The following is a 13,366-nucleotide window of genomic DNA, read 5'->3' as shown; positions in this document are numbered from 1 at the left end:
GTTTTATATTTTAATTTCTTGAGAAAATATAACACAGTGCAACAGGTGGCACTGTTGTGAGCTCTTGACGGCAACTTCGCCTGCGTGCTCGTTCTCCTCTTCATAATTCCACAAGAACTTCGAAGCCCTTCAATCATCCGGTCAGATTACTCGAAAAGCCGCTATGATTCCACGATTCAGAGTTAAGAACACCAAATTCCTCATGCTATTCACATCGATCAGAACTATCACAACCACTGATTCGCTGTTCCACCACCGCTTCTTAACTCCACTTCCGTCTAAACCCTCTCTAGAACCCCACGCCGCCGCCCGCTCCGCCGGATTCATCCTTTGGTTTTCTCAGAAGCGCCACAGTTGGAAAGGGGCCTCCGACTATGATTACATTAGGGCTGATGTCAATTGTCCAAGGTGCTCCAAGCAAATGCCTGTCATCTTCTCCAATCGTCCCTTGTCCATTACGGGTCGGGAGACAGGCGTCTATCATGCCCTAAATCTCTGCCCCAATTGCAAAACTGCATTCTATTTTAGACCCTTCAAGTTGGTTCCATTACAGGGTACTTTTATTGAGATTGGTAGGGTTAAGGGCGCCAGGGACTTGGATAACATTGTGGAAAATGAACCGTGTCAACCTACGAAAGGAGATATTGGCGCCAATTCTGCTGATGATTCTGCATTGCCTCCACGGTGGAAAGGTAGCTGTGGCGGTGGCCATGGTAGCTTGGGTTTGGTGGAGAGTAACGGTGTTCCGAAGGACGAGGCCAATTCAGGAAGGCAGTTGCTAACTCCCAAGGAAATTTCTGAGGCTCTGGACAAGTTCATCGTTGGACAAGAAAAAGCCAAGAAGGTTGGATTCGGGTGATTTGATAATTATCTGTGCTTCTTATAATCTTTTTCACAAGCATTTTCTGCAGATTCTACAAGGTTTTCGTGGCTTTTCTTTTATGTTTTGGTTAGATACTAAAAATTTAATTGATAGAACCAAACTGCAAATGAGGGACTACTAGCCGTACAAAAGCATGGAGTTATAAAAGGACTCCAATAGGCAATGATGAAGGGAAGGGTGATTGTAAAAAGAATTATTCTAACAGAGGAATGGCTGAGGAGGTTAGAAAACGCCAATTGTATCCCGGAAACAATCATCCCTAGAGCTGGGGTGAAAACGATACTCTTAAAGAGAACATTGAAAATTTCCTTGGAAGTATGGAGAACAACAAAATCAAGGAAAAGGAGTCCCTTGATGAAGGTAGAAGACATGCAACAGAATCAGATTCGAAGGATGATAGGGAATAGGAGACAGAAAAATGACTCACATAACCAAAAATCCTCCCAAAAATGAGCACCCAAGTCGACCCCAATTGAAAATGTCACATTTAGAAAAAGAATTAAAACTAGAAGAGATGAGATGACCTTCCAAGGATTCATGTTTGTGTTTTTAGCCCCACAAAATGAGATCTATTAGGACGGAAGAGCTCCATATTTGCTTGCAATGATATGATAGCATAAAGTCTCAGGCTCTAGGGAAAATGTTGCAACCACTTAGGTAGGATGGCCTCATCATGAATTCTCAAATTAGCTATACCCAAACTGCCTTACTCTTTTCAGCTTCAAATCAATTTCCTATCTGACCAAGTGAGAAGCACGGGGTATCTCCACACCCTCCTAAAGAAATTCCTCATGATCTTCTCCAGCTTACTTTGAATTGTAAAGGGGACCATAAACAATGATTCGAAATGGGTAGGTATCCCACCCAACACTGAGGGACTGAATGAGAGTTCCTACAGCCTTGGGAAAAAAAAAAAAAAAAAAACTTCTTAGATAATTGCCTTTTGTTTTTCTCAAACACTGGGTTATAGAAAGATTGACGGGATGAGGCTTTTGAACCTAAAAAATTGTGATAAGGGAATTCTGGGCATGCCACTTGCTGCTCGTTCAGGATTTGGAAAATCACCCATTACCATCATCTCTATACTTGCTGGTATAACTTAAGAGTCTTATTCTCTAGTTCTCTTTCCTTCTGATGTTGTGGCTTCCTCTTTCCAAAGGCAAGGATGTGATTTTTCAATTTTGGAAGTTATTAAAAGACCATTTGGATTTTGTGTAGTTTGAGCTCTTTGTTGAGCTATTTGGCTTTGATAGAACAATCACTTATTTAAATAGAACTTTCAGATTTATGAATTTAATTGCATGGCTTATTGGATAATCAACTTCTCTTCTTTTCTCTTTAATACTTAAGAATTGTGTTTGGTGGGTTATAAAGTTCTTAGTTATTATGCATTTGAAAGCACTATTTATAAGCTACTGATTTTTGAAAGGAAAAGAAAAAAAGAGAAAAGAAAATCCCTTGTACTATTTGGTGAATAAGAGAGCAAAATTTGAGTTACTAACTCTTAAAATCAACTGAATTTTGGCCAGATGTTCTTTTCTCCTGGCTTGACCAAATATGTTCACGGAATTTTACTATTAAAGGAAAAAAGTATTTTTTTTTCAAACAACTCTTCGGCGTCACTTATTTTTCTTATTCTATTGGTCTAAGACTGTAACATTTAGGTTCTGTAAGTTTGGTTAGATGGTTTATTTTCTGGTAATTTTCCTTCTTTTTGTTGAAAGGATCCTTATCTCTTGCGTCTCTTTTCACTACAAAAATCTACCCCAAAAATAAAGTCCTTCGTTTTGATTAACAAAGAATTATGACCTCCCTGCTAGTCCCAGCTTATTCCACCTATTCTGTACTCGGGATGCAAGGACGGGGCATAATTCATGAGGAAGTTTACTGTTATTTAGAATTTTTCAACAAATAAATTTTACCATGGATCTGCCATTTTGATTGATATCATGTTAACATTTCAGGCGCTTTCTGTGGCAGTATACAACCACCATAAGAGGATATATCATGCCTCATTGCAGAAAACGTTAGTTTGTGAGAGTTCTCTAGTTTTCATTTTGCAATCATTTTCTAAAGGTCATTTATATATGCTTACTGATGTTTAAGGAGTTCACAGCGATAGTCTATATTTCTTTTTTTTAAAAAAAGTAGTATTAATCCAAGGGAATGATATTTCTGCGATGTTAGTGATTGTACATTTCCTTGACTTGGTGTCTACATTTGTATTTAGTCCAGGGCAAGGATCGCTCGGGATTGAATTGGAGAATGATGATAATGAAATTGTGGAACTGGAAAAGAGTAATGTGTTGCTAATGGGTCCTACAGGCTCAGGTACGATCGATTTTTTTCTGCTTTTCCTTTTGGTGCCCAATAGCCTTGATTTTGTATGAGGTTTTTCAATAATCATTTATGAAATCTCTAAGGATAGGGAAGACATTACTTGCAAAAACCCTTGCTCGTGTTGTGAACGTACCCTTCACCATTGCTGATGCCACTGCGTTAACGCAGGTAAGTTTATTTTCAGGATGGTTATTTTCTCTTTCCTTGTTAATGTTTTTTCTTTCTTTTCTAAATTTTATTTTTATATGTATGTATATTTTAAACAGAACAATTCATCAAGAAAAACAGGAAAGCATACAAGAAAAGGGGATATAAGAAACACCCCCCATCCTAGTTAAGTTGATCACGAAAATGGAAAAATTACAAAATCACCTGTGAAGTAGAGGATGTATACTGTACAATTTCCCAGACATTACAAAAAGATTTATAACTATTTCTAAAACTCTTGTTGTCTTTCATACCGTAGCAGCCCAAGTAAAGACAACCCTCCCTCCCAGACACACAGTCCCAACATAACGATGATAGAACATTCTTCCAACCAACCCCTTCCCAAATACTGCACTCCCTCTCCAACTCCATACAAATGCACCCTACTTACCAACTTCTGTTGAGAATTCTCCTGTATACCACTTCTCTGATACATAATCTTGATTGGTGGCCTAACATTACCCTAAAGTTCTGAAGACAATTGTATTCAAGGTGGAATTGAGGAAATTGGTTGCACAACATCTCAACCGACTCCCAAGTCACTTCATATTCTAGATGTCCCCCTTGCAGCAACCATTCCCAATTAGCTTCATGTTCATTCCAACATCCAGCCAAGAGTTCTTTCGGTTATGCTAGCAACTCATAATTCTCTGTGAGAGTAGGCAAGGACTTCACGTCAATGTCCTCCCCAATTGTTTTCTTCAATTGTGAAATATGAACACAAAATGAATTGCTGCTTCATCTGAAAGTTCCAAGCGTTAAGCCACTTGGCCTTTGTCCTCCTTCATCTTATATAACCCATAGTACATTGGAAATAACTTCTCACACCTCCTTTTAGTCAAAGATGGATGAATTTCTAGAAATTTTTTGTCTTAGACCATAAATTCCAGCACCCTCTTCATTTGATTTGCAAACTTCATAAATTCCAGCACCCTCTTCATTTGATTTGCAAACTTCTTCATTCGATTATGAGTAATTACCAGATGGTGTTGAAGAGTGGAAATCATCATATCTCTCTGCACAAGTTGTTGTTCCAATTGCCCATTAGCTTTAAAGGGAATGTGAGTGGTCCTTATGACTTTTGTCCCTTGTTAGGTTCTATGTTTCTCTTTGGGCGTCCGTGACAAAGTCTTTTTGATATTGTTCCTTAGGTCTTATTCTTCTTAATTGGTGTCATTTTCTTTAATTGGACTCCCTTTTGTGGGCTTAGTTTTTTTTTTTTTTTGGATACTCTTGTATTCTTTCATTTTTTCTCAACAAAAGTTTACTTTTCAGAAAAAAATTAGTTGTCTTTCGATCCTCATTAAATAGCAGAGGGTGGACATCCATAGACTGCCTGAAAGGGCATGAGATTAATGGAGGCATGAAAGTGGTTTTGTCCAATATTCAGCCCAAGGTAACCATGAGTTTTGGTGATGATACGGAGGATGGTAGCAGTTGATGGCAACGACAGCTAGGGCTTTTTAGGATTTATAAGGACTGGTAGGGTATACCTGCTATGATACCGTTTTAATCTCAAGAGGTTAAAAATATATTGTATGTTAATATGTGCAATTTAGCTTTCTTATGTAGGAGAAGAATTAAGACAATAAGGACCAAATATTTGACATTTAATATTTACGCACAAATGTTCATAAAAGAGTAGAAAGTCCAACACTGACAATAATTATCATAAAGGTAGCTCACAAATTGCGTTCTCATTATGAAAACAGGAATTACATGACTCTAGTTGGAAAGGATTCTACCCAAAAAAAAAAGATCCCCCTAGCTAAATATCTCTCTAACCTGCTCTGTATTTTGTGTAAAAAAATGTTAAATCCCACATCACTTATTCTGTACTTGTCCTCTGGCCAGAGATCTTTGGGGATACTTACTGGAAGTGTTTGGGTGGCACATTGCCATTCCATAAGACATTTGGGACCTCCTCTCCACCATGCTTGCTAGCCACCCCTCCAAAAAGGAGAAAAAACACCGTTTAGCTTAGCATACGGGCTCTTTTGTGGTCCATTTGGACCAAGAAGAATTTTCGTATCTTTAACAAGGAACAATTCTTCAAAGCTTTACTCTTGACAATTGTGCATCTTTCTATGTCTTGGTGTAAATTGATCCCCATTTTGTAATTATGGTTTATTCTCTCTCGTAGCTCAATGTAATTGCTTTTTGTAACTTATCGATAGGAAGTGATTATTTCTTGTAATTTCATTGTATCAACGAAATGATATGTTTCCGATCCCCCCCCCCCCCCCCCCCCCAAAAAAAAAAAAACATATTCAAAAGTTAATGATACTTTCACAATTAGTCCCACCTATAATACTAATTAAAGAAATTATTTGAGTACAATTTTCACATCTTCCCCAATGACATCACACACACACACACACACACACACACACACACACACAATAATAATAATAATAATAATAATCAACTTTCAATGAAAGCCTGGTTTTTGATAAAAATATGTATGCTATACTGATTAGTAACTGGTGAGTCTACATTTTTTTCCTTGTCTCTATATCAGGAATTTTGAGCCTCAATCATCTCAACGTATTTATTGCTTCAAAATAGTTCCACTTCTAATTACCAAGCAGCATTTTTTTTCAGTTGGCTTAGTAGAATTTTAATTTACACGCTCTACTTTTCAGGCAGGTTATGTTGGAGAAGATGTGGAATCAATATTATACAAGCTCCTTCTGGTATTAATTTATTTGTTTCTCCTCGTGTCTTAATGAATTTGTAAGTCATTCTGGTATTAATTTATTTGTTTCTCCTCGTGTCTTAATGAATTTGTAAGTCATTTTGGTTCAAAACCTGTTTTTGGATCAAGATATGCAGAGAGTGATGATTTATGAATCAATGGGTCATTCACATGTAATATTACCTTTTATTTTGCGTGTAATTATTACTAAGCTTTGTTTTTAAATATCTTTTGATTGAAACATTCAACCACCTTTTCGAGTCTAAAGGGTCATGTGTAGATGACTCTCAAGTTAAAAAGGGCACAGCTATGGTACAGTTTGTTTATTTTATTTTCTAAAACTATTAAGCTTTTGAAGTGTTAAAAAATATATATATAGGAACACTCTCTGTATGCTTGATTATCGGACCTTTTTGTTGTAAATATCACGTGTAATTACATTTGTATGGAGGAAGGATCTCATTTATCTTCTCATCTTTCTGTTTCAATGTTTTTTTTACCATAAATAGAACAAAAATGGCTGATATTTCTTAATTTAGTATGAATGTGAAATATTAGCAAAAGAAAAAGAAAAAAAAAATAGTGATTGAATCACAAAGAAATTGTAGACTTGGGATATTTTTGCTTGCCTATGGAATAAAAGAGAAGCTGCAGTTTTCATTATTTACTTACTACTGCCAGAAAGTTATGAGTTTACATACAAATGAAAAGTGGGTTGGTGTAGCTGATTTTTGAAAAATCTCAAGGAATTATCTTGCGATAAGTTTCCCCCTGGATGATGGATTCGGAGTCTGTATCCTGTTAGAAATATAGGATGAGAGCTCAACCAAGGCCCTACACCTAATAGTTTTTTCCCTAGCTTTTCATTTGAGGAAGTATATGAAATCTAAGATCAACTTTTCCGAAGTTTTGGGGAATATTTTCATGCCTTCGTTATTTGTCTTTTTTACCTTTCCTCATTCCGTACACTGTGCTTTAATTGTATAGGATGCAGAGTTCAATGTAGAAGCAGCTCAACGAGGGATAGTATATATTGATGAAGTGGATAAGATAACTAAGAAGGTATAGCATGGTCTAAGATCTATAGAGGCTATAGTTGTTGACTTTATAGTATTTGCCATAACTTGCTTTTTTCTTATTAGAGTGAGAACGTAAACTCTGGCAGAGATGTATCTGGGGAGGGGGTCCAGCAGGCACTTCTGAAAATGCTTGAAGGAACCGTGGGTATTCAATTTGACAGTAATATTGTTCATTTTTTGTTGTTGTTGATGTGTGTGTGTATATTTTTTATTTTTTTATTTTCTTAACTCGTCTTGTATTGCTTCACCTGTTTTCCTTGCTTAATCTCCTAGAAGTTGGATGAATCTTCAAATGGCTTTGATGTCAATTTGATGTTTTCGTTTGACTTATAATCTTTTCTCCCCCATTTTGAAGCATATTTATATTGGTTGACGAATATTTGACTTCTATTGTTAACACTAAGTGCACGTGTAAATTCGTTCTACACCTCAACTTATTTATTCTGTGACACGATTAGCCAGAACAGGTCAAAGGGCTACTAGGATTTTCGCGTAAGTAGGGCAAAGACACCATTAGACTGTAGGATTTTGCTTGAACCTTAAACTGAGGGTCCTCAATAAGGTGAAGAAGGGCATCTGAAGCTTTATTGGGCCAACACCACTGCAAATTGAATAAATTTACCCTCTTTCCCAGCAAGCAGCAACAAATGGGCAAGAGAAGAAGAGGTGCATCAAAGATTCCTCACGTTTACAAAGAACGCACCAATTGGGGTAAAGAGCAGAATTTCAAAAAATTCTTTAGGTTCTACCGTGAGTATTCAGCCTCTCAAAAGAGGAAATCCACAAGAAAACCTTGACCTTCTTAGGACGACCAAATTTTTGTTTACCCAGCTGCTTGTTTCTAGTGTGCAAACTCTAAAAGGAAAAGATTCTTTGATTTAATTCCTTTTAGATTTCGTACATTTGTGCTACATTAACATTCTCCAAGAGGGTCCTGGAAATATTTTTTAGATTATGGTCTTTGCCAATTTTCTTTGATCTATGATCGCCCTCTCTAGTGTTCCAAAATTCTTGCTTTTCTTCCGTTTCTAGAGGTGGGATGTTGGCGGTGGTGGGATTCCATTTAATGGCGTTTTCAAGGGGGGGAACCTTGTAAACTTAAACAACCTGACACTACGGGACAACTTGAGTCATCTATTTTACTTCTATAACTACAGCATAACTTCTTGGAATTTATCAGGGAACTGTGGGATATTCATATTATTCACTTTGAAGTCTTGCTTTGGAGCTCTTTCTTGGCTCTTGCGGGTCTTTTTGTCATATCATCCACTGTATTTTTGTCTTTTTATAAATGAAAGTTGCCTTCCTAGTACCAAAAAAAAAAACCTTTCGAAATTGTCAATTTACTTCAAAACCACTTTCTTTCAGGTAGTGGATGTTCCTGACAAAGGTGCTCGAAAGCATCCTCAAGGTGATACAATTCAGGTGGAGTTGAACTGCAATTTAGTATTGTTTTTATTGGTTTTCTTCTTTGATATTAGTATAATGTGCAAATCGCATTCGAAGTTAGCTCTACCTTCAGCTACCATATAGGTACTTACATGGAAATTATATTAGCTTGTTCTTTGCCGGACCTTTCTCACTCAAATTGACGAGAAAGGTCTGGAAGTGATGAGCCACATTTAAAGATATTAACTTCTCGAATTCATATAGTCCAAAATCTTTTTTTAGTGGTTTGACATTGACAACTTGTTGGAGATGAGTCACCAAAAATGTAAAGGCCCGAGCTCAGGTCCTAACCCATGGATTTGATTGATTGGATCAAACTTTGAATCAGGCTTGGACAAGACGTCCCATTGGATTATTGACTATTTTATTTTTTGAAAAATAGTTTTTATAGATCAATTTGTACTCTGGTTTTAAATTTCATGAGTGAATTAACTTAGACCATTTGTCAGGATTTCGTTATGAAACTGTCAAAGCATAAGTTTCACACATGTATAAAATTTCTTTAAATGTTGGAATTTATTTAACAATAGAGAGAAATGTTGAATCAAATGGATAGTAGCAGAAAGAGAGATGAAATAAGATTTTATTAAGGTTAAATTATAAATTTGGTCTCTATAGTTTGAAGACGGTAAGAATTTAGTCTCTATGATTTAAAGATTAGAGTTCATCCATTAGACTATTTACGAGTCTTATCAGACCATAGGGACTAGTTATGAGGTTTTATTAAACCATGCGCATTCTAACTTTCAAAACCATAGAGACTAAATTTTGACTTTCTAGACTATAGGAACAAAAATTATAATTTAGCCTTTTATTAATCACACCAATAGTATTCATAGGTAAACTGATAACTTCATTTTTAAGGATCTAACGTGTGAAATATGATTTATATCCTCCAATCATAATAATAATTTTCTTGTTAATATTTCAATTATTAAATTTAAAGTGATCTTATAGTTAATAGTATAGATTTTTGTTTTCAATTTAAAATTGTGGGTTTAATTGTTACGTGATTTGTGCATTTTTAGATTGGTCATTAATGGAGGTTAAGCGGTATGGTTTAATTGTAATGATGTTGTAAGTTTGAGGGTACAATGGTAACAATCTTCAGTGTTTTTTGCATTCCAGAACTTTTGTGAAGAATTTAAGAAATAGTTTCCAAAAATCATCTGCTTTTAAGTACTTTTAGTTTCATACTAAAGTTCTAGTTTCTTAAACTTTTAATTGTCTAATTCATAGAACTATATTATTATATGTACTTTTTTTAAAAAAAATTCAAACGTGGACCTTAACAAATGAAAAAACTCCCCACTTTTTGCCAGTTTGTGCTTATTTGGTGTTCTTTTTTTATTATTCTGTTAGAAAAAAATACTATTGTTCTGGCAATATATGTTGCCTTCTTATAAACCTAAATTTCTTTTATGCATGGCAGATTGATACAAAAAATATTCTCTTCGTATGTGGTGGTGCATTTGTTGGCTTGGAGAAGTGCATCTCTGACAGGTAAGAATTGCTTCATTCTAATTGTCAATAAAAAACTGATGAATTTTTGTTCTTTTTCTTCCGTTCAATAATCTGTGTGGAAATTGAATATCAACTCTCTTTTTACAGGCAGCATGATTCTTCAATAGGCTTTGGAGCACCAGTTCGTGCTAGCATGAGAACTGGCGGATTGACAGATGATATAGTGACATCGTCGATACTGGAATCTGTGAGACCTTACACCATTGGATGTTAAATTATTGTGCTATAATGTATTTTGTTATTTTATCTTTGGCATTTTCTGAACTGAGGCTTCATTTACTTCATTTGTTTCCCTCCATTTCACAACTTGTCTTCATTCAACCTCTGAAATGAATTTCTCTTAACCTTTAGGTAGAAAGCAGTGATCTTGTTACTTACGGCCTCATACCCGAATTCGTCGGACGATTTCCTATTCTTGTGAGTTTGTCAGCTTTGAATGAGGACCAACTTGTTCAGGTTTGTCTAGTCTTTTGGGTCATCTTTTTCTGTTTTTGTTGCTGAACTCTGGTAGATACAACAATTTTCTTCGTTCTTATTTCTGTTTAATAGGTTCTTACGAAACCGAAAAATGCGCTTGGTAAGCAGTACAAGAAGATGTTTAGAATGAATGATGTAAGTACCTTTTTAATATAATATGAAACAAGCATTTATTACATATATGAAATGCTATCCTAGTTTACTTCTTCCCAAATTCATTAAAAGAATTTAAAAAAAAAAAAAAAAGAAGAGAAACTCAAAAAACTTGTTGTAAATCCAATAGTGTTCTTGTGTGTTTACTCTCAAGCCTTTGTATGATTTTGCAGGTCGAATTACATTTCACTGAGAATGCTTTAAGAATGATTGCGAGGAAAGCAATGAAAAAGAACACAGGTGCTAGAGGATTAAGATCCATTTTAGAACACATTCTGACAGAAGCTATGTTTGAGGTATCACATTTTAGGTACCATGTGTGTTTATTCTCCATTGAATTGCCATCTCTCTAATTTCAAAATCTCTGTAGGAAAGAAAATTTTCAATAAGGAGGAAGATAATTCTTCCTTACTGAAGAAAAATGAGTACAAAAGACTAATCTAAATAGAAATTACACGAAAACAAAAACTTGGGAGGAAAATATCATACAAGGAAACAATTACCAATTAAGAGCTAATTACAAATAAGGAAATACAATTTACAAAAATAGGAAAAAAAAAAAAAAAAAAAAAAAGCTGTAAATTTATCCTTGGTGTGCCTCGGTTTGTTTGCAATAAGTGCATACCACATGATCCTCGTTTCCTGCTTTTCCTACTTCCTAGTTAGATTCATCATTTTGATACCTCCTACTTTCACTTTGATAGCCACATCCTCGGTGCATTTCATTTCAACCCATTGATAATGATTTAACTCTTGCTACAAGCTTTGGAGAACGGTAGAACATTGTGTCACTGTTAGATACGAGTCTCGATGTCTTATATTTATGCTGCATCCTTCACTTTTGAATAAGTTTCCTTCATTGTTTCCTATTTTCCCATCTATCTTTGGCAGAAGCATATATGTAGCACTAACTGTAGGTGTTTCATCCCACGGGTCAAACTTTGGGTCACCCAATTTGAGTCCCATCCCAATTTCAATGTTCAACTTTCCTTTTCCTTTTAGAAAGGTGCGGACAAGTTGAGACCATTTGGGATTATTTTTTCTATCCAACTGATAACCAGGATGAATATTTTGAAGATCTCCTGTGCTGTACTTTTATTAGTTTCCTCCAGCAGATCTTCTTTGGTGACTTCGGTCGGGTCTGACGTACATAGTGTTGAGTAGAGGGGCTAGGTCACAAAAAAAAAAAAGAAAAAAAAAAAAAAAAGAAGAGTAGGTTCCACACAGAAAAAAATACCCATGGGTAGAAGAAAGGTGTACAAATGATCTAGGCCTGTATTCGGAGTTTCCTTGGGGTTGGTAAGACGAAATGGACCTTAGCCTATTGAGTGCCCTACCTTGGGCCATCGACATTATACGCTCTACTGAAATAGATTTCCCAGAAAACCAACTATATCTGATCTTGGTTGGCCTTTCAGCCTAGCCACAAGTCATCCCCGTATTTTGCCACATACGTGGATTCGGTCCTCCAAGGCCTGTTAGAGCTCTCTTCAACCTGCACATGGCTAGAACGATTGGTTTTGGGTCAAATAGGAAGAACTCGAATATTCCACCTCTGGAAAGCGCCTACACCTAATAGTTTAAGTTGTTCCCATTTTCTCGTTGACCCATCATGCAAAAGGTACCTCATTAGAATGAGTGCGCTTTACTAAGAGAATCTCAAGTAAAGGCTGGCTGTTTTTCTTCCTATAGGTCGAGCTGTTTCACTCCTTTAACTGATTGTTCACATCGGATCTCAGGTTCTCTATTGCACTCCCTAAATAGGGCACTAAACCTCAAATACCCAGGTGTGTGAATGCCAAAAAGAAACCCACGAACAAAAAAAAAAAAAAAGATAATAATGCTGCAATTTACCTACAAATGACGGCAGAAAGAAATACACACGAATGGAATCAAAAGAAGTGAAAAATAGAAGTTGCAAAAACAAATAAGGAACTAAAATGTTAAAAAAAAAAAGATAGCTGTAATTATAATTGGACAAAATCATATTGGTGCTTTTTTCTTTGTTAAAATATTTTGAAAATGGCAGTGGTTGTGGTTAGTTTGAATGCTGGAAAGTGGTGCCGCCAACTGAATTCATTATGTTCAGGTTCCGGAAAGTAAGAGCATAAGGGCTGTTCTGGTTGATGAAGAAGCTGTTGGATCAGTGGACGGTCCAGGATGCGGAGCCAAAGTTCTTTATGATGTTGATGAATTAAAGCAATGTTCAAAAAGTGGAATAGTCATAAATCTGAAGGTATTTTCCCATCATACTCACTTCAACCCTTATAGTGTTAGTATTTTCTTTGGTGGCTATGAAGTTTGATATAATATCTCTGCCCTGATGAACAGGGAAATGGTTTATTGGCGGAGGACGAGGGTCGGTTCTCGAATGGAGTCGAGTTTCCATCCGTAACTATGAGATTGTAAATGCTTTCTGGCGATCATGTAAGTAAGTTTATTGGACAGATCAGTATCAATCAATAATGAAATGTTATGAAGTAAGTAGAGAAGTTATGTGGACTTATGAAGTATGTTGCCATGTAAATGCATAATAAAAATTTTCTTCGTATCTTA

At 35.9% G+C, this 13,366-nt stretch overlaps 1 protein-coding gene across 3 annotated transcripts; it reads left to right on the top strand.

Moving 5' to 3' along the window:
- LOC111792954 (ATP-dependent Clp protease) lies at nucleotides 1-13,366 on the top strand. 3 transcript variants are annotated; one of them, XR_015421667.1, is made up of 15 exons: nucleotides 1-844; nucleotides 2,848-2,917; nucleotides 3,119-3,214; nucleotides 3,312-3,391; nucleotides 6,076-6,126; nucleotides 7,116-7,190; nucleotides 7,271-7,348; nucleotides 8,576-8,632; nucleotides 10,089-10,159; nucleotides 10,268-10,367; nucleotides 10,532-10,636; nucleotides 10,730-10,792; nucleotides 10,984-11,120; nucleotides 12,900-13,046; nucleotides 13,142-13,366. XR_015421667.1 is itself a non-coding variant. In XM_023674591.2 (15 exons), the coding sequence occupies exons 1-15, from the start codon at nucleotides 164-166 to the stop codon at nucleotides 13,217-13,219; spliced, it is 1,875 nt and encodes a 624-aa protein (XP_023530359.1). In that variant the 5' UTR covers nucleotides 4-163; the 3' UTR covers nucleotides 13,220-13,366. The 3 variants fall into 3 exon arrangements, 2 of the variants coding, with proteins under 2 accessions (XP_023530359.1, XP_023530366.1); XM_023674591.2 differs by having other exon boundaries at nucleotides 4-844; nucleotides 10,984-11,106; XM_023674598.2 differs by having other exon boundaries at nucleotides 5-844; nucleotides 2,848-2,909; nucleotides 3,114-3,214; nucleotides 10,984-11,106.

This window comes from Cucurbita pepo, chromosome 1, assembly GCF_057944985.1.
Source record: "Cucurbita pepo subsp. pepo isolate OVF chromosome 1, ASM5794498v1, whole genome shotgun sequence".
Classification (NCBI taxonomy): Eukaryota; Viridiplantae; Streptophyta; class Magnoliopsida; order Cucurbitales; family Cucurbitaceae; genus Cucurbita; species Cucurbita pepo.
This window is presented reverse-complemented; position numbering and strand designations above follow the sequence as displayed.